Below are 18,359 nucleotides of genomic sequence, written 5' to 3'. Positions count from 1 at the left end.
TCAATTACCTATAAGTAAAAGCAGTAAAAGCAGTGTTCTGTGTTACATTCATTACTGTTATATTACAGATTAACACATACTAGTATGAGTGTAAGATGAAGGCAATTTAGTGGTCCTCTGGATTTCCTTCTAGTGAACAATACATCCGTTGTTGCTTGAATATGTATTACCCTGAAGTATTCATGCAAGCTGAGAGCTTCCCTGAAGTAAGCCAGAGGTTTCCAATAGTTTAACACTGGGAACATCCCACAACACAAGCAGCTTTGGATAACACAACAGCTTAAATGATCCTTACAATTTCAAATTCAGTTAAGCCAATTTTCTCTGAAACAAAGGCTCCTTTACACTGCTAGAACAATGACATGGGCCTTCATGTCAGCATGAATCTGGCCCAACTATGTCACTGACCAAGAAACGGCTATTGCTCTCACCTTCCTTCTTGTATCTAGCATTTCAGCAGGCTTTTCCTCAAGCCCTAAGTCTGACATCATCCATATGTTATACCTATCCATATGTTATATGTGTGGAACAGTCTTTGCCATATGTTGGAAAATTATTTATCTTATTTGAACTTGCTCTGGTAATTTTGAATCTGGAGACATAGACTAGTATGTGATTCTGTGACTAAAACCCAAAGTGAATAGAAAGACTCTAAAAATCCAGAAGGCTGCCTCCTTTCATTTGTTGACATCTTACCACAAAATGCATCATTAACTCAACTTGTTTAAGAATTCTAGCACAAAACAGAATTTGGCTTTTAATTAATCTGCTTTGTTGAGAACATCATGATGTGATAGTAATCCATAAATACCAGCTTCAGGAAACATTCAAATGGTTGAGACATCATGAAATTCACTTCAGAATCAAAATCAAGTTCAAAACTGTGGAAATAAGAGTAGGGAAATTTTTCTGGATCTTTCTGAACAGCTCTGAATTAGCTTTAGCTTTGTGGTTCACTTTACTAGGGAGAAAAAATTACTAAAGTTTCAGATTTTGCCCACATTTTGAAAACTTATCATTTTGAATATCAAACCTAGTTCATTCCTATAGGTTTATAATCACTTGTCAAAATAACCTTGGTCACCTTTCTTCTCTAGAAAAGTTTCCTAAGAGATACATTATTTAAACAGGGAAGTTCATTGCTACTTAAAAAAGTTTAGAAGCAAGATATCCTACATTACTCCTTCTTGGTAAAATGACAAAGCAACAACAACAACAACAAATCAATGAAAAAAATTTCATTAATATATGAAGAGAAAACCCAAACAAACAGTTGTTTTTTCCTATGTCTAAGGTACTTTCCTGTGTTCATTTTCAAATATGTCATATTATGACACACCTAAACTGCAGTGTTACCAGGATGGATGGTGGGTTTTGATAGTCATTGAAGCGGCATGCAAAATGTTGTTTTGTACACTCCTGTATGCTCTTTGGAAATCTTGGAAGGACTGGAAGAATTGGAGTTTTATTAATTCTTAAAAAAATAAAATATTTTATACAAAAAAGTTGTGAAAGGTGAAAGCTGAAAGCCGTAATAAAGTTGTAAGTCAGGCTACCTAACAACCCTCTTTGTTTTTCAATCTGTCATCTTCATTTAGACTAAGAGGTTGCTCTTGCCAATTCAGCATTTTTTTTTGTTCTCTTCTTTGGCAAATGTACATCCTAGAAAAGCTGCTCTTTGCCAACTCTATTATCATTGGGTACAGCCAGTCTACTAAAGACCTTAAAAAACAGCTAAGACAAAGAGTGATTATCACATGGGTTACTTCCAAGTGATTTCAGGTTCAGGTATTTTACTTTCCATCAGCATTGGTTTTAATAATTTCATTCTGAGACCTTTGGCTTCTTTGTTTAATTTCTTATATATAAAGCACTGTGACTCAGAGCAGCAAGTACAGCAGTCTCAGTACTTGGACATTTTTGGTGTGTTTACAAGTTCTTCATCTTGTATATTCCTTCCTGTCCCATTCAACAGTTTGGGCTGTCTAAACCCAGCTGCTGAGTCACAGAATCTTAACTGGTAGTTACTGTCAAGGAGGAAACAGGAAAAGAGAGGAAGGTCCTGGGCTCATCCCCTGTTTCTTTGTGCATGTTTGACCAAGTGTTACTTGCTTGATGGGCTGTTATATTTACATTTTGGCACTAGTCATAAAAATTTAATTGCAATTAAAGAAGCAATTACTTTTGCCAGCTGTCTTCTAGCAATTAGCTTCTTCATTTCATTAATAGTTGCAGGGAAGCTTTAGAAATATAACCTAGAGAAATAGCAGGAGATGGTCAAATACCTCACATCCTCATACTGAGCATACAGCTCCTGGAGGGAGCATTCCCAGGAGCTAAAGCATGTCCTGCAATAGTTGGCTCTCTCACAGAAGTTTTCAAAGCAGAAATAAAAACAGGCAGGAAAAGGAAATAATTGCAAGTTCTGCAATTTATTTACTACATGGCTTTTGGGAACCATATATTTATTTTCAATTTAAAGCTCATGCAAGCCAGTGATCAAACTGAAACTTCAAGAGCGCCTGGAATGAATGCAAAGATCACCGTTTTCCACTCTTGATTTAACCAATACATCGTGCAGGTAATGAGGATGATGATGATGATCTATTAAGCTACTGTTAATAGCTAAGAAGCAGGTGATAACAGTGACAACAAAGAAGAACACAGAATATAGGCCAAAATGAATTGAGCAGTCTTTTGCTGAGCTGCTCTCAGCCAGCTTAGGTCATGGAATGTCTCTTTCTTTGACTTCTTTTAACTTAACAAAACAATGTATATCATTTCTATCAAAAAATGGCACATATTATAGTTGTAGTCCATTCATCTCTGAGGAAGCTTGTAACTTCATGTGCACACAAAACAATTACTGGAGTGGTAGAGAAGTCAAGGATTAAATATGACAGATAATTAACAGTAGCATTTTCAAATATGTCCAAGAAACAAATATGTTTCTTGGAGAGAAAGCATGGCCTATCATGCTTTCTCTCCAAGTCAAGCGTTCTTGATTGAAGTCTGGAATGATCAGCATTAGGCTGGGTATTTTTGCAAACACTTCTCAGAGTGATTGAAAATGCTACAGTGGCATGTGGAATTCCATGTGCTAGTTCTTCTCTACATTAGAATTTTCCTTAATATTTTCCACTGTGGTATCATCCCTAAATGCAACTTTAGAGGCAAATAGTAAATGTATGTGGTTGCACAGACAGGCATTTACGTAATCTAAACCTACATATAACCCATGTCAGGTGCGATCAAAACCAGCATGTTTATTCTACATGTGTGTTTCTGCTTCTTGCTACCACAACACCATGACAAGAAATCCTTAAATGGACTGGGACACTCCATGGGGTTCTTTCATGCACAGGTGCAACTGTGGCACAGGAATAGTTTTAATGAAGGAGAGGGCAATGAAGAGTCTGTGTGAAAACCAAGGCTAGGTGACATAGCTATTTCCACATACTCTACCATAATTATAAAGATGGTGCTAAAGATGAGATTAACTTCATCCTTAAGTTTCCAAGAGTAGAAGCTTTAGGTATTTTCCCATCTTGCCAGCTGATTTCCTAGCCTCAAAAATTGCTGGATACTCAACACACAGGTGCATGTCCACGTTCTGTTCGCTTCCTTTCTTTCAATACCTTGTTCCCACTGTACAGGACCTGTGATCTCTTTCCTCCTGCATACCATTCTGTGGGGAAGAGACCCTATTGAGAGCTCCAGGTTAGGGAAGATACTGCACTGCTAAAAAGGAATTAGCATCAGTGAAACACTGAAAATCTTTGGGAAAAAAAGCACTATAATTTCTCTATCTGTTCATGGAGTGATTTTTTGTGAGACAGCATTTTCTTGTTTGCAAATAAGCTGTTTCTTTAATGGAAGTAAGCAAACAGGTCCTAGCCTGCATTCATTTTTTCCTCTTCATTTACCTGTAAGATGAATTAAGCATGGAGATGGCACAGATAACTGACTAACTTGATGGCCATATTTATAGGAAAAAATAACCCTTGGAATCCTCTTCCAAATCTCTCCTCAAAATTTGCTTCCCTCAGGAAGCTCACCAATATCTGAACAAATGTAAGCAGAAACAACTGTCCATAAGAGTTATGGGCCTCATAATTCAGAATATTTTTTGTGTTTTGTCCATTTGTTTATACATTGAGAGTCCCATTCCAGGTTTCTTCTTTACTATATTATAAAAGTACAGACTATGCTGCAAAATTAAGCTTAATACAATAAAGCTGATTACATGTTGGGGTCAGTGGAACAATATAATAGAAGCCTGAATGACTGGCTTTTTAGGACTGGTCTGGATCCACCTCAGGCCAACCCACTACCTTGGATCTGGTTACTTGATATGGTATGAGTACTTCCAATATGAAGCAGCACAGTAGAAGGATGAGAAGAACAGGTTTTAATGAGAGAAAGAAGAAATACAGCAATACAACTGATACAAAAAGTACACAATGTAACACAAGAGTCTAATAATTTAGCAGAAAACTTGAGAAACAGGGAGAAAGTTTCAGATGGTTGAAGAAAGAGGCTTGCTCAAAAAGATACAATCTTAAGTCTTCATAGATATATATACATTCTTGGCAGTATAGGAAACATACAGTTCTAACATAGAAAATATTGACTGAAGTGGTAGTATCAATTCCTGAAGAATATTTGCATATGGTACATTATGAAGTATACATACAGGCAATTTAGAATTCAAGAAGTCTCCAAGTAAAGGAAAACATTGTGGATTCCTTTTTGGTAGACAGACATTTCCTTCTAACAGCAGCAATTGGATCTGTTCAGTCTTCCATATGAAAACAAACACACAAACCTGAAAACAGCAAACAGTAAGCAAGGCCTTTTGCACAATGAATTATGCACCAATTTGGCAGCAAGATTCAAAAGATAAGAAAAAATACTCCTGCCTCACCCATTGCCTTTCATGATCAAATTATTTCCCTTCTTCCCAGTAACCTTTTAAGCCTGCCTTCCTGGGGATCTGAATTAGGTGAGAGTGGGTCATACCTAAGTGAGAAGAGTGGTCAATAGCTGCTAACCTTAAAACCAAATCAGGGAATGTTTACAAGAAGAGGTATGCATCAGTCACAACTCCTAACAGCAGCAGAACACAGCCTCTGATAAGTTCTGATACAAAAGTCTAACCATTACCAGGGAACGATAAAGCTCCATATAAAAGGAGTGACTCTGTCCTGTTGCTGCTCTTTTGGCACTTCTGAAGCCTACAAAGGAAGTCTGTCTCTTAGGAGTCACACACAAGTAGAATACATCTCCTGCAGAACACCTAAGCCCCATTCCTGGATTAAAGATCTACCTGCTACCAGTGTCCTCAACTGACACATTATTTTCTTCCTAAAGCCCCATCTACACAGGCATTTAGGTGATGCTAAAAGGAGTTTTGCCAACAGTTGCCACAGCACAGAGGTCTCTGAAGGATGAGGGGAAAATACAATGGGAAGCATATGACACAAAGAAAAACATTCTTTCTTCAGTCATCACTTATTCAGAAGAGAGTAACAAGTGCTCATTACTAAAGTGCTTGAACCAAGGAGTCAGCAAAAAATACTGCAGAAACTATTGCCAGGATTGCTTAAAATTAATTCCATTTTCAGGATGAAAGTGGAATTATAAATAAAATTCTATATAAAAAATCCAGCAAAGTGCTCATACAGCATTTTTGCATCCCTGTATAAGCAGTCTCTATTCCATTTAATAATTACTAATTGGAGGATGGATAAGCTGCATCCACTTCACCTAGGCAACTGTCAAGGATACAGGATAAAGAAAAAAACCAATACAGGCATTAGTGAGGCAGAATTTTATTACAGATGCTGAAGAAATAATAGCAACCAAAAAGACTTTAAAAGTGGTTAGCATTACAATTGAGAAAACTATTTCTGAAACTGAGGAAACCCAGGCACAAATTTTAAAATGGCTGGCTTAAAAATAATCCTGGTGATGCACATGATTAAATAAGTAAAGAAGACTTTAGGTCCTGATTCATATCCATGGGAAAAAAGAATGGAGGTAAATGAAAGTACAAAAAAGAGAAACAAAATAATTTAGAAAAATATCATAGACAGGAAACCCTATCAGAACAAAAGGTCAGCATCCAGGAATGTCTTCCTGCTACTGCCTACATCCAACCCAGAACCTGAGTTCTTGGAGCCCTAGCACAGCCAGCCCCCAGGCTTCATACCTGCTTTAAGGATCTACACCTCCTTGAGGCTGATTGAATGAACCCTGTTTAAAGCAGCATCAGCAACTGGCAGGGCGGGTGCAAAGGAGATTCCACAGAGCCGAAGCACACAGGTTTTCAGTGCAGTGGAAGGAAGGAGACTGCCGTCACACAGAACATAAAGGAAGAGATGCAGAGATTGATTACATACAGCTTGAGCACACAGCACAGAAAGCAGCAAGTCTTTCTGTGGAAATGAAATGTAGATAAAATAGAGGCTTTTTTAAAAAAAGCTGCTGAAGACTACCAGTCTGGTGAGCGTTTCCTGTCTCCACATTGACAAGAAATTGTGGATCCTTCTCAGTGTCTGCGAACTTCAGAATGTATCATGTGATTTCCCTCTGTAGCCCTGCCAAAAGTCTCTTGCTGCAGTTTGTTCTTTTGAACATTTCCTCTTACATTTTAGCTCTCATTGATTAGCCAACTAAGCAACAGCTTATCAAGATTCTTTTCTTTCCCTTCCCTGTGGTTCCTTGGCAATCTATGCTGCCTTTAGGCCCTGTTTTGGGAAATACTAAGACTTAGCAGGCAGGAGATGTTGAGGAACATGTACTTGTTTACATATTTAAGACGGGGCAAATGGCCATACAGGCACTCACAGCAGCTCAGGTGCAAAGCCCTGATAAGCGAAAACAAAGTGAAGCAGCTTTTCTAATAAAAGATGTAAAATCAGGTTTGAAATACTTCCACAGTTTGCTTGGTAGAATACAATTCTTTTGTCTTTGGATAGCAAGAATTAAGTTTTTGTTTACCTTTCAAGTAAGTAACTGGATAGATTGATATGAAAAAAAATACAACCTCTTTGCTAGACAAGCCTTGCAGTGGGATATCTGGCGATACACATTTACATCATGAAGGGGTGTGCATGCGTGTATGTATGTGTATATATATATATATATATATATGTATGCATCTATATACACACACATATGTATATATTTCTAAAGCTTACTCAAACCCCTTAAATTAAGAAATAATTTGTTTATGCTCCTCAATTAAAATTCAGAATGGTTAAATTCAGGGAGATTTAGTAATACTTGTATTCTGAAAATACATGCTCTTTACCAGTGGGAAAGTTTTAAGCACAACTGCTAGATCCCAGCGCTTCCTGAGCTCAGTATCAGGCAGCTGTGGAGCCAAAGCTCATTGACATAGCAGCTGGAGAGTACATGTTCAGCCCCTACTACTGAAAGCAGCAAACTTGTTTAGGGGAAGGCAGACTCAGCCATGACTATGCCACCCTCCTGTGGGAAAGAACAAGTAAGGCTCATATAATGAGGAACATGTGTTTGAAGGTCAGTCGTGCTGAGGAGGCATTAGCATCTTACAATCATTAAGGAGAGAGGGAAATTCCTGGGAGTGAATGTTCTGAAGTCCAGGAAGAAATAGGAGGCCAGGTTGAAATGTAGGTCAGAGCTTCCTGGAAGGAATGTCGGACAGACGTTGCACCAGCCCTAAGAACCCTTCTGTTTATGAGTTTATGACTGAGAATGCATAGCAGCACCTTGGCATGGATTCCCTCTAGCCTATCATTTCATAAGGTTTAGACAAAGGCCTCAGAACTGAAGGAAAAAAGGAACCAAATTCCTCAGCAGTTGGCAAGAGACTACTGGAGAAGAGCTGAAGGCATCTAAGAGGCAAGAGGGAGACAATCAGAGAAAAGGACAGACTTAGTCGAAACTGAAGCTTTGAAAGACATCTGCAGAGTCATCACACCTAGCTCAGCACTCCTGTGGTCACCCTCCTCAGGAGAACCCTTTGCAGAAGTGGTCAAACCAGAAGAGCTTCTCCAGCCCAGGTCCCATCTTTTGCAGTTTGGCCACTAATGTTTAAGTTTCTGTTGGGGATAACTTACCTGGTGCACTACAGATAATCCCGTAGGTAAGAAACTAACCATAAAACCCTCCCCAGTTGGTTTGTGTGGCCTATGAAAAGGAAAGGTGGGAAGGAAAATGTTCACAAGTGGGATTGCATGTGGCATGGATGCTGCAATAGAGGCAGACAGACAATAAACCCAAAATGCTTGTGAAGCATCCTGTTCCTATTTAGGTTTCACTCAGCACTGTTCTGTGATCACTGCAAGCTTTGCAGACCTCAAGCACACAGGTGCCTGCAGACCACCCGTGAACATCTACACTGGGACATAAAAAACTTGGACTGCAATGTCATACTGAGCAGTGCAGGAACAGCCAACACGAACTTGTTTAAATTTCACCAGCTGTGCCTTTGGATGAAAGATCTACTGGACAGTTTGTACATTTCTGGCTTTTATCCCATAATACAGTTAAAGCCTATTATTATTATTGAAACACAGATATCAAACATTATAAATACCCTGCATTTATGGTGCTTCTATTGAGATCAAATGCATGATTCTCTGTCAGACATGGCTACTGAAGATACTAAGCACTGACGTTTCTTTTTGTTTGTTTAGGAATGGACCTTCCTTTAATAGCACAAAGTAAAGGAAAGGATTGGTCACTCTCTTTTGGAAATCTGAGATTATTTTCAGTTCTCACCCATGCAGCTGGAGAAGGTCAGGAAGCAATTTTTAAATATTAAGATTTGAGCACAAATCAAGCCAACTAATGATACTTATTTTGGGACCTTGTAGTAGAATTGCAGTTATTTTTAAAATGCAACTTTAAAATGTTTTTCAGTAAGCCAGAATTACTTGTAAGAGTCAACGTACACCAAGAGTGTGGTATAAATTTGAGCTGCTGTACATTATTATTTCTACTTTGACTGTACGTTCCCCATTATGGTGCCTGCCTTCTGTTTCAGTTCTCAAGTGAGAAAGTTAGTACACAACTCTAGGTCTAGTTATTTCAGTTACAAATACATGTAAAAAGAATTTATGTGTTATTTTAAAATCTGAACCTCTTAAGAGTGGTGGTAAAGGGAGAGGACCACGGGTGTCAGAGGATCCAGAAGGGTGAAACGAGTAAGTAGAAAAAAACATGCACAATAATTTCAGTTTTACTGGCAGTATCACTAACAGTTCCTAGAAACTTTGGGGAGTAAGACACAAATGGTCTTGGGCAGCCAAGGCTCAAGAACAAAAGGAATCAAAATGAGTGAGGAAAATAATGAGTGGCATCATCCTCATTAGGACTGAGGAGGCCAGCTGCAAGTTAAAGCACTGATGCACTTCCAGTCCTATCCATATCCTAGATCACTTGAGTGTTTACAAAAGCCAGCCTAGAGGAGGGACTGGGATTTCATGGCCATGAAGTAATTTAATCTGTCACAGAACTGCATTTTCTAAAGCAAACTGTCCATGAGACCTTTAAGATTTAAAGCTGAGAAGGCACAAGGGTCAAAATATGCTGATCACATGAAAGTATTCAAGTTTTGGTCTCATTCAACCCTTTTACAATAAGCCACTTTGCAACAGAGAAACCTTTTCCTTGTCTACTAAATTGTAGTCACTTTTTCAGAATCCTGTGTTCAATACAGAAAGTGTAACATGGGCTAACAGTGCACTCACCCTGTTGAGCCAAGATCTGTTCTGATAAGCTGCCAATAACATGAGCCACAGCAGTGTGAAAGGGAAGGCAGCACATCAGGAACAGTTTCATATCCAGCTGTAGTTCAAGCCACATTGCTTTATCCATCTTCAAAGGAAAGTTCATGGGAGGTAGATTTCACCCCTTGCTATGACTGCCTTACCACACACTACCATTACCTCTTATCTGATTTCTGCAAAAATTTCCAAGTCAAACAAATCAAATGTATTTTTTAGCATTTAAAATCCAAGGTAGCAAAATAAACACATGTACCGGAGGAAATTAAATATAATGTGAAAATGAATAAAGCACACCACCAAGCATTTCAAAAATTAGCCACAGAGGCCTATGGTTGATCTCTGATATCCATATATCCACTGCCATGTTTCTGGTGTGATAATATATTTTGCAATAAATGCTTATTCATCAGAGACCAAAAAAGCTCTGAAAAGTCAAATTGAAATTTAAACAAGTACTGTTCGGCATCTTTAGTTTGTGTTAGACCAGGTGGCAGCTGTTGGGAGATCATTTTGTTTTAATAACTTTTTGTTTTGTTAGCAAAGAAAAACATTGTCCAGCCAAATCCTGCTGGCAGTGAATAAATATTTCTCCTCCATCAGACCAAATATTTTCATTTGCCATCCTAATAGCTAGGGCTGAAAGATCTAAAAAGATTTTTCTTTCTATATGGACTCAAATATATTTGAATGGTTTGGTGTTTTATGGGAGGTGATGATTACTCTGTACTCTGCACTGCTGAGGTTAGTCTGGAGTACTGCACTGCACTTTGGTCATTATACATCCAAAACTGGAGAGATTTCTAAGGAAAGCAAACAAAAGGCAGAAAACATGACCTCTGCAGAAGGACTGAGGAAAGTAGAACATCAAAGAAGTTTATTGACAAATCTTCTTGTGTGTACAAGACAGTAATGACCCCATCCTGCAACTAGGAATAATTGACCAAACATGAGGCTGCGCAAATCTAGGGAGAAGGATTCCATCAGAACCTGTTAAGCTGACATCCACCACCAGTGGGTCAAGAAGTCCCTGAGCCACAAATTGCTGAGGAATAGCCTGGAGAAGTATCATTACACAATAGTCTTCCCTCAGCATCTGTTTAGTCCCTGTCACAGACAAGATCCCAGAGCAGACTGGCCCTTTACACTGACCAAGTGCCATTCTCACACTCTGCTCGGATGAGATAGTATGAAACCTGTTAATTCTAAAAAGCAATTTAATTTCTGTCATGAATACATACACTTAACAAAAGGAACAAGTTACCTTCTTATCACAGATCTTTGCCTAGATTTAAGCCTTTACCTAGATCTTTAGCTGTAAAGTGAAGTGATATAAAAAGATGTAGTATTAAACTAATCCAATCCAAGAAGCAAATATTGTCTTTGGAGTGCTTTCCAGGTAGAAGGAGAAGAAATTATTTAACCCTATATCATTACTTGTTTATTTATTTCACAGAACTACTAATTGGAAATGGGATAGGGAAAATGCATTTATTGTTAGCTCTGCTCATCACAAAGGATTTTGGCTGCTGATATTCTTTGTCATAACCCATAATTTAGTATGGGCTTCCTGCTAAATGTTTCAAAAAGTTACAAAGCTCTAAGAAGCAAATGTTCTGTTTCCACAAAAATCCCTATCTCAAATAACGAGCCAAGGAACACAGAACCACACTCAGACCTTGACACGCTCAATATATTAAGACAACTCATTAGAGTTAATGCACACTTCACTGTGTTCATAAACATTATTTTAAAGGCAGCAATAAATTATGCCAAGAAATCTGTCAGGTTCGTGAAGGAACCTATAGCATATATATACAGTCATTTCAAATGACATAATTATGAGGAAATCTGGATCATAACAGAGTGTATGACATATACTGACGGAAACTGGTTATCAAATCAAGAGAAGTCAGGCTTTGTGCGCTGTACACTGTTAGCAATATTTTTCTTCAGGGAGAATATTAAATAGATCAACATAAATGACCGATAGCTGTTTTATACAGAGGTGATGAGAGGCAGAGAAAACAAGTGAGTCCAGGTGTTCATATGGGCAACTTCTAAGACTGCATGAAGTAAGACCATGGAAATCAGTTAAACTGCTTGTAGAAAATCTACTTGTTCAAAGTAGGATCAGGACTTCCTCCAAAAAGTCATTGTTTGATCACAGCCATGACTAATGTCAAGGCTGTAATTTCACCCTACACCATCTTTGCCAATAATGTAAATGTGGGCAATCCTGAGTCTCAGGCCAGCAACACAGTACTTATGTGCTGATACAGCTGTTTTGAGGTGACTGGTGTTACTGCATTGCTGCAATAAGAATGGTGACAAGGAAAAAAGGCTTAAAAGGGTGAATTTTTCACCTGGATGGACTCATGAACTGGTTTATAACATGGCCACAAAACCCCCGTGTTGACACATCTGCTGGATGAAAATGAACAACTCACGACGGACAGATTTTTTTAGGCCACTTTCATTACCAAGACCAGCATATAATAAAACTGAACCCCAAGTGAGCCACCAAAGTAGATTCTCCAGGATTTTTACTAAGGATTGCAACAAAGGAATAAAGAGATAGCAGCTTTTAGAAATGTGAGATCTGTCACTGATTCCAGTACCAATGAAACTCAGGCTACTACTGACTTCTTCTGAAACTGTGAGCACAGTGATAATTAATATCCTAAATCTGATCATATTTCCAGGTTGGTATCATAGCCATACACCCTGTAAACTATGATTTGGATCCCATAGAAAAAGGTCAGGAGTACCCTTTCTGGGATATACAACATCAGATCATGAGATGATGGTGGATGAGTTCATGGAAAAATATTAATGGAAGATACATTTAGGCCGTTAGAACAATTAGCAAGGAACAAAAAATATCTGGGCACTTTGTGAGGATCTCAAGTCAAGAATGAGGAAGACTTCTTCAGAAGCATGGACAGTGCTTCAAACACAATCTATCCAAAGCAGCTGTTCTAGACTTGGTAAAAAAAAAAAGCTTACCACAGAGAAAATAAAAGTCTTTCGTCATCTTAGCCTAATCTTTAGCTATAGAAGAATATACTCTACCACTAAGAGGAGGCTTATCATCTGAATACACTATGAAAAGCATATGATTTTTTTTTCTACAACCTCCTTAAGACATCAACCACCTAGCTTCCAGTCACTTACACAAAATAAAGGACACAAAACACAGTGCTACTGGTCAATGAAAAACGGCAACACATTCTCTTCCCAGAACCTGTGTGTGAGGGAGAAGACAGGCATTATATAGTGAAACAACACTAAGTCATACTCCCTTCTCTATCAATTGGTATTTCCCTCTTTACCATCTGTGGAAAAGTCCACATATTTCACAGTGTTCATGCAAAATCACTAATACAGGCCAGGGAGTTGAAAGAAAACACTTGTTTTCTGACATACCGTCAAGAGTTCCACCCTAATCTGCTGATCGGCGTTACCTTCCCCGCTTTCCATGACACCATCCTAGGAAAGATACTGCTTTGCACCACCAGCATCTAAAAAGCCCTTTACTCTATAGAATCTGCAAAACCCAATAAATACTCTAAGTAACTAATGCAGTATTTTGTCCTGGAAGTGTATCTGGGTCCAAGTAGAGTATTCCACACAAAGAAGTGGTGCTCTTACCATTAGAGACATAGGAGCTTTGCTTCATTTTGTGTCAGAGAGCAAAAGGAAGAGAGGGCAATGAAACCATTAACCAGCTCCTCTGTGAGGTTAGCATCAGTTTTCTGCTCCCTGCTCCTTGTAACACCACCACAGAGAACAAAGCAACTCACATAACCTCACACCAAACATCCAGACTTCATCATCAGTTAACTAAGTTACAAGAAACAAAATACACAACTGTAGTTCTCTCATGGATTCTTAATCCCACAGGTTAAAGTTGTGATCTAAGGAAAAGTGAAAGAACATTAGTGAAAAGGAAGTATGGTGTTCAAACAAAACACTGCATGTTGTTAAGCTCTCAGATAATTTCCTTTAAGAAAATTACTTCAGCACATAAGCAAAAATGTACAATTGATCATTCTATCAAATCAAACAATTACATTAAGGTTCAGTTTACAAAAGGTTAACAAACAATTAATAGCTGGCTTAATAAATAGGTGTTTACTTCTCATCTCTGTCAATCCAATATATAGCTTCTAGCTATATATAGTACTTTCTACTGGTGTGCTTATAACCTTCCCTAAAATTTACTTACAACACATTTCTCTAACATGAATTACAACTTATAGACATCATTTATTAACCCTTCATAAAATTCTAAATAAACCTTAATATGGAGCATGACTAACTTCATACTATTTCAGCCCCACACCCCAGGACACATCAAATACTAGCTCTTTCAAATTTTTATTTAAAATTCTACATTTTAGCTGGGTGCCACATCACTAGTTGCAGAATCACAAATGCCTATCGTGGCTTAGCCAACACACTGCAGACACAAGAAGTGAAACAAAAGTGGTGGGGGAAGACCACAGGGAACAGTTCAGATTCTTCCAAAAGAAATGTCCTGGCAGTTTTTGTTGGAACAAACATTGAAACCATGACAGAAGAATCAGAGAGCAAAAAACTGGAGTCTGTTGTAAATCAAAACATTGGTTTTCCTCTTTTTAGAAATGAAAAACTACAATATGTCATATTATAAATAAATAAAACAGAAAACAAAGGTAAATTCCAACCCCCATCACTAGGATCTTAAAAAGGGAACAGCCATCTATTTCTTGGATACAGCCCAAACTTCTCTTACCTGCAAATTTTCAATATACTTAGAAGTCCTATTTAGTGTTATCAGTCTTAGGGAACATGATGTATTATATTTAGGTCTCCTTTTTTTTCCATCCAGTATTTTCAGCTTCAACCCCCCCACCTTAGTTTTTTTCCATCAAACTGCCTGCTGTTAGTTTAATAAAGTTCAGCTCAGACTTATACTTTTCCTTTACTTTCAGAGCCTCTTTCTTCATTTTCACAGTTCTCTACAAGGTCTTCATTCTCCTGTGTCTGTTCTTCCTCCTCCTCCTCCTCCTCCCCATCATCTCCAAAAGTCTCTTCCTGCATTGTAGTAAAAGTGAAAGACCTGGCAGCAACTTGTGCAGCCAGACCAGATGTGAAGTTAAAATCTGTTGATATGTGGAGATGGGCCAGCCTATCCTTGATTTTTGAATGTAATGCATCCTTAGAGGGAGGTTGTAAAGCCTCTACTCCATCCACACTGCTCGGCTTGAGCTCTTCAGCATCCCCTTCACACTGATAATACGTTCTTTCTTCAGCCCCTGTAGGAACATCTGTAACTTTATCTGTAATACTGTCTTTGTTTTTCTCCATCTCAGGATCTTCGTACAAATATTCTGTCCTGCTTTTATCAGCAGCATTCACTTCTGGATTAGAGTCCTTTTCTTCAGATTTATCACAACTTTGGCTGCAGTCCTGCTTTTCTGTATGTGAATTCATACGTGATTCCACATTATTTAGTAGCTTCAATGGTTCTACAGGAGACAAGGGTTTCACTGCAGCTTAAAAGGGGGAAAAAATTAAATGATAACTAAAAGCAAGCTGCTATATATAAATAATTTATTTGCCTGAAAAGATGCAAGATTATAAGGGTTAAAATTACTTTTAAAAATCCCAAAACAACAGAAACAGAACCCACACCAAAACTTAATATGTTTTCTAATCACAAAGCTGAAGTGAAATGTAATGGCTACTTGTAACTATTCCTTAACATCTGTGACGTGAAGAGACAGTACAAAATTGATGGTGTTTAAAGCCAGCATCAAACATAGAGGATGTATTGAGTGTTAAAGCAAAACCCAAGTAAAACTACTGTAGTGCATACAGATTTAACTGTCTTCTTGTGAACAACAGTTTACCTAATCCACTGAAGACACCTGGTACATGAAAAAGTCCTTATAGGCAATATCTGATCTCATACACCACAACATACAAATACAACACATATCCACACAGTCAGGTCAGGTGTCGTCACAAATAAAGTGGTTTAATTTAGCCTCTCTTGAAGTTAGTAGCAGCAGCTTGTCCCATTGCCAGCAATGGGATGCTTGCCAGGAAGTCTCTCCTCCCAGTGTTAAGGGTTAGTGTAACTCAGTACAATCACTCCTTGAAGAACAGACGTCTTTCATTTTAAGAAAACGATATAATGTCCATTTCCAAGTAACAGATTCCCTAAACTGCAGCAGCTCCATTATAGTAGCAGCACGAACAAAAATGAGAGCAGCAACAGCAGATTCCCAAGTTGCATTTCCCTTTCTAATTCCATTCTGACTTTACCCCTGCAAGCAGAGATGAAAATAACTCTGGGAAATACACAAACTTTCATGGGAAGCAAAATTCATGGTATTAGAATTTTTCAACCGCATCCTATTTCAGTAATATTAACTTTAGCTAGCTGACGGCAGGCACATCATTATGGCTGTCACATTGATAGCTATTGTCATTAGCACACTGAAAGACTGTGGCATTGAATGTGTATTGTACTGTTTGCTTTAAAACCTTATATATCAAAGGAGCACTGCACCAGACTCATCTCAGTTGTTTATGGAGTAGTTCTTTCCCCGTCTCGTAAAAAATATGTTGCTACTTATTTCTGCCCATTTGCTTGAAGAGACAGGAATATGCAGAGTAATCTTATAATCTGGGAGCAAACTTCTTGCCTACTTCCTTCAAAGAACACTTTGAAAGGCAAAATTTCTCAAAAAATAAATAGATACTTGAGATTGGTAGCTGGCCAATTTGTGGAGTTGCCAAATTAAAAAACAGGGTGAAATTCGTCAGTTTTGAGAGTATGGCTTTCCAAATCTGATAAACAGCTATATAACAACTGTTGTATGGACAAGGTGGAGAAAGGGAAACGCTGGATACAACATAACCACTGACAGAATGAACTTTTTTGCAGGGGAGAGGTTAGGGAAAGGCTAGAACTGATTTTGCAGCAGAAGAAAGTGTTACAGTGTTTGACAAATGGAAATGAAACTACTAAAAACTCAGCAGACCTTTTCAAAAGCACTTCCATATAGTGGCTCAACAGGAGGCCAAAGGACCAGAAACATAAGCTTACCTACACTCCCACAAACTACCTACTACCCATACTGTAAGAAGTATTACCATGGTACTGGGCCTTAGAAAACTTGCTTTAGTCTAGTGCTCTGCTAAGATGATATTTTTTTCTTCTGGAATCCAACCTATCATCTCCAATTGACTTCATGTTGTGCTCTTTATACATATCAGCATGTTTGGAGCTGACCTCTTATGTGGAAACCCTCATCAGCCCCTCCTTAAAGGAACCAAAAGCCCTCATGTCGTTGTTAGGACAAGTAAGAATGGCTAGCTGGGTGCCTTCACTAACAGATTAAAGCCTTTGAATATTACTTTGTGTTGCTAGTAAATTACTGAAAATTTGCAATCCATGGTCATTTTTCTGGTAGATACTGTCAGAGGCAGAATCCTTAGATATAGTGCCAGACTTGAGGGTTGTTTTGCATAACATAGAACATGGAACTTTTTAGAAAGCTTTTCCTAACCTGTCTTTAAGAGAAAGAAATGAAAATAAGAAAAATGAAAAGTCAAACTCCTGCTGATTTTAAAGAGAGTAAATCAAATATCACAAGCAGTGAGAGGATTCAAGTTTTAACAGAAAGCTGTCTTGTTGAGGCAAGAGAAATTTTCATATCCTGCTTTCAAGTGCAAGTGGATGGAGCTACCTAGCAGTCCTCAGAGTTAGTAAAGGCTAATTTGAAAGAACTCTTCTTCTTAGGTGGTTTGTGGGCTTTTTTTTTTGTGAACATATTCTGTATTCACTCTCTCATGGAAACAAAAGCCAATTTTATTATTTTATTTCTCTAATATTTCGAAGTCTAGTTCTTCAGTTTAACCTATATACTTTCGTACGTCTGGGATAATATTTCTGCTGGTATCTTTAAATTCTGAAAAGTAATTTATTTATGCACCCTGATAAAAATTTGTATTTACTGGAAAGCCATGAAAGAAAGTCAGCTCAATTTGCATGATTTATATCCTGACAGCTTTCTTTATGTCTTAATTGTGTGTTTAATATTTTAACTCAGGGTTTTGCTTAAAGCCAAATTCTCACTTCTATGAGTTCATTTCAATATATAGTAAAATGTTTGCTAAAATATAAAAAGATGGAATGGCAACTAGGACCACAAAACTCTATCAAAGACACTACTACAGCTAAGCACTGTCTGAATTCCAACATAGTCAGAAATTCATGGCAAAGAGACACCTATGTTTTTTGAGGAAGGAATTAATTTTCAAAAGAAATGCTTACCATGTTCACTGAATAGTAGCTGTTTCCACTTCTGTCTTTCAATTTCTGAAGCTTTGAATCCCAGCACAGATTTCAATTCTTGTAACACCCTCTTAGATTCCTGTCTCTCTCGCTCCTGTCTCTCTCTTTCTTCTTGGGAGAAGCAGTAAAAATCTTCCCTTTTGTATTCATTATCTGTATCTGAATAATCAACATATGCTTCCAGTTCCTAAAGAAAGAAAGGAAGAAACTCTTGATCTTCACTG

The 18,359-nt window shown here is 38.0% G+C and overlaps 1 protein-coding gene and 1 long non-coding RNA gene across 6 annotated transcripts in view; both read right to left on the bottom strand.

Annotated features, from left to right (window-relative positions):
• Positions 1-4,396: 4,396 nt before the first annotated feature.
• Positions 4,397-5,402, bottom strand: LOC137474108 (uncharacterized). Its single transcript, XR_010999154.1, has 2 exons — positions 5,269-5,402; positions 4,397-5,230 (listed from the first exon to the last, which is right to left on the bottom strand). It is a non-coding gene; the product is annotated as an uncharacterized lncRNA (long non-coding RNA).
• Positions 5,403-14,143: 8,741 nt separating this feature from the next.
• Positions 14,144-18,359, bottom strand: part of VEZT (vezatin, adherens junctions transmembrane protein) — a 48,086-nt gene continuing 43,870 nt past the window's right edge. For 3 of the 5 annotated variants that reach the window (XM_068190400.1, XM_068190398.1, XM_068190399.1), the window contains exons 11-12: positions 18,115-18,322; positions 14,144-15,322 (exon numbers count right to left, since the gene is read on the bottom strand). In XM_068190400.1, the coding sequence (XP_068046501.1) occupies positions 14,736-15,322; positions 18,115-18,322 (795 nt within the window). In that variant the 3' untranslated portion in view covers positions 14,144-14,735. Of the gene's footprint in view, positions 15,323-15,366; positions 16,100-18,114; positions 18,323-18,359 lie in introns of those variants that run through there. The other 2 variants (XM_068190402.1, XM_068190401.1) reach the window with 1 other exon arrangement.

The sequence above is a fragment of the Anomalospiza imberbis genome, chromosome 5, assembly GCF_031753505.1.
Source record: "Anomalospiza imberbis isolate Cuckoo-Finch-1a 21T00152 chromosome 5, ASM3175350v1, whole genome shotgun sequence".
Classification (NCBI taxonomy): domain Eukaryota; kingdom Metazoa; phylum Chordata; class Aves; order Passeriformes; family Viduidae; genus Anomalospiza; species Anomalospiza imberbis.
This window is presented reverse-complemented; position numbering and strand designations above follow the sequence as displayed.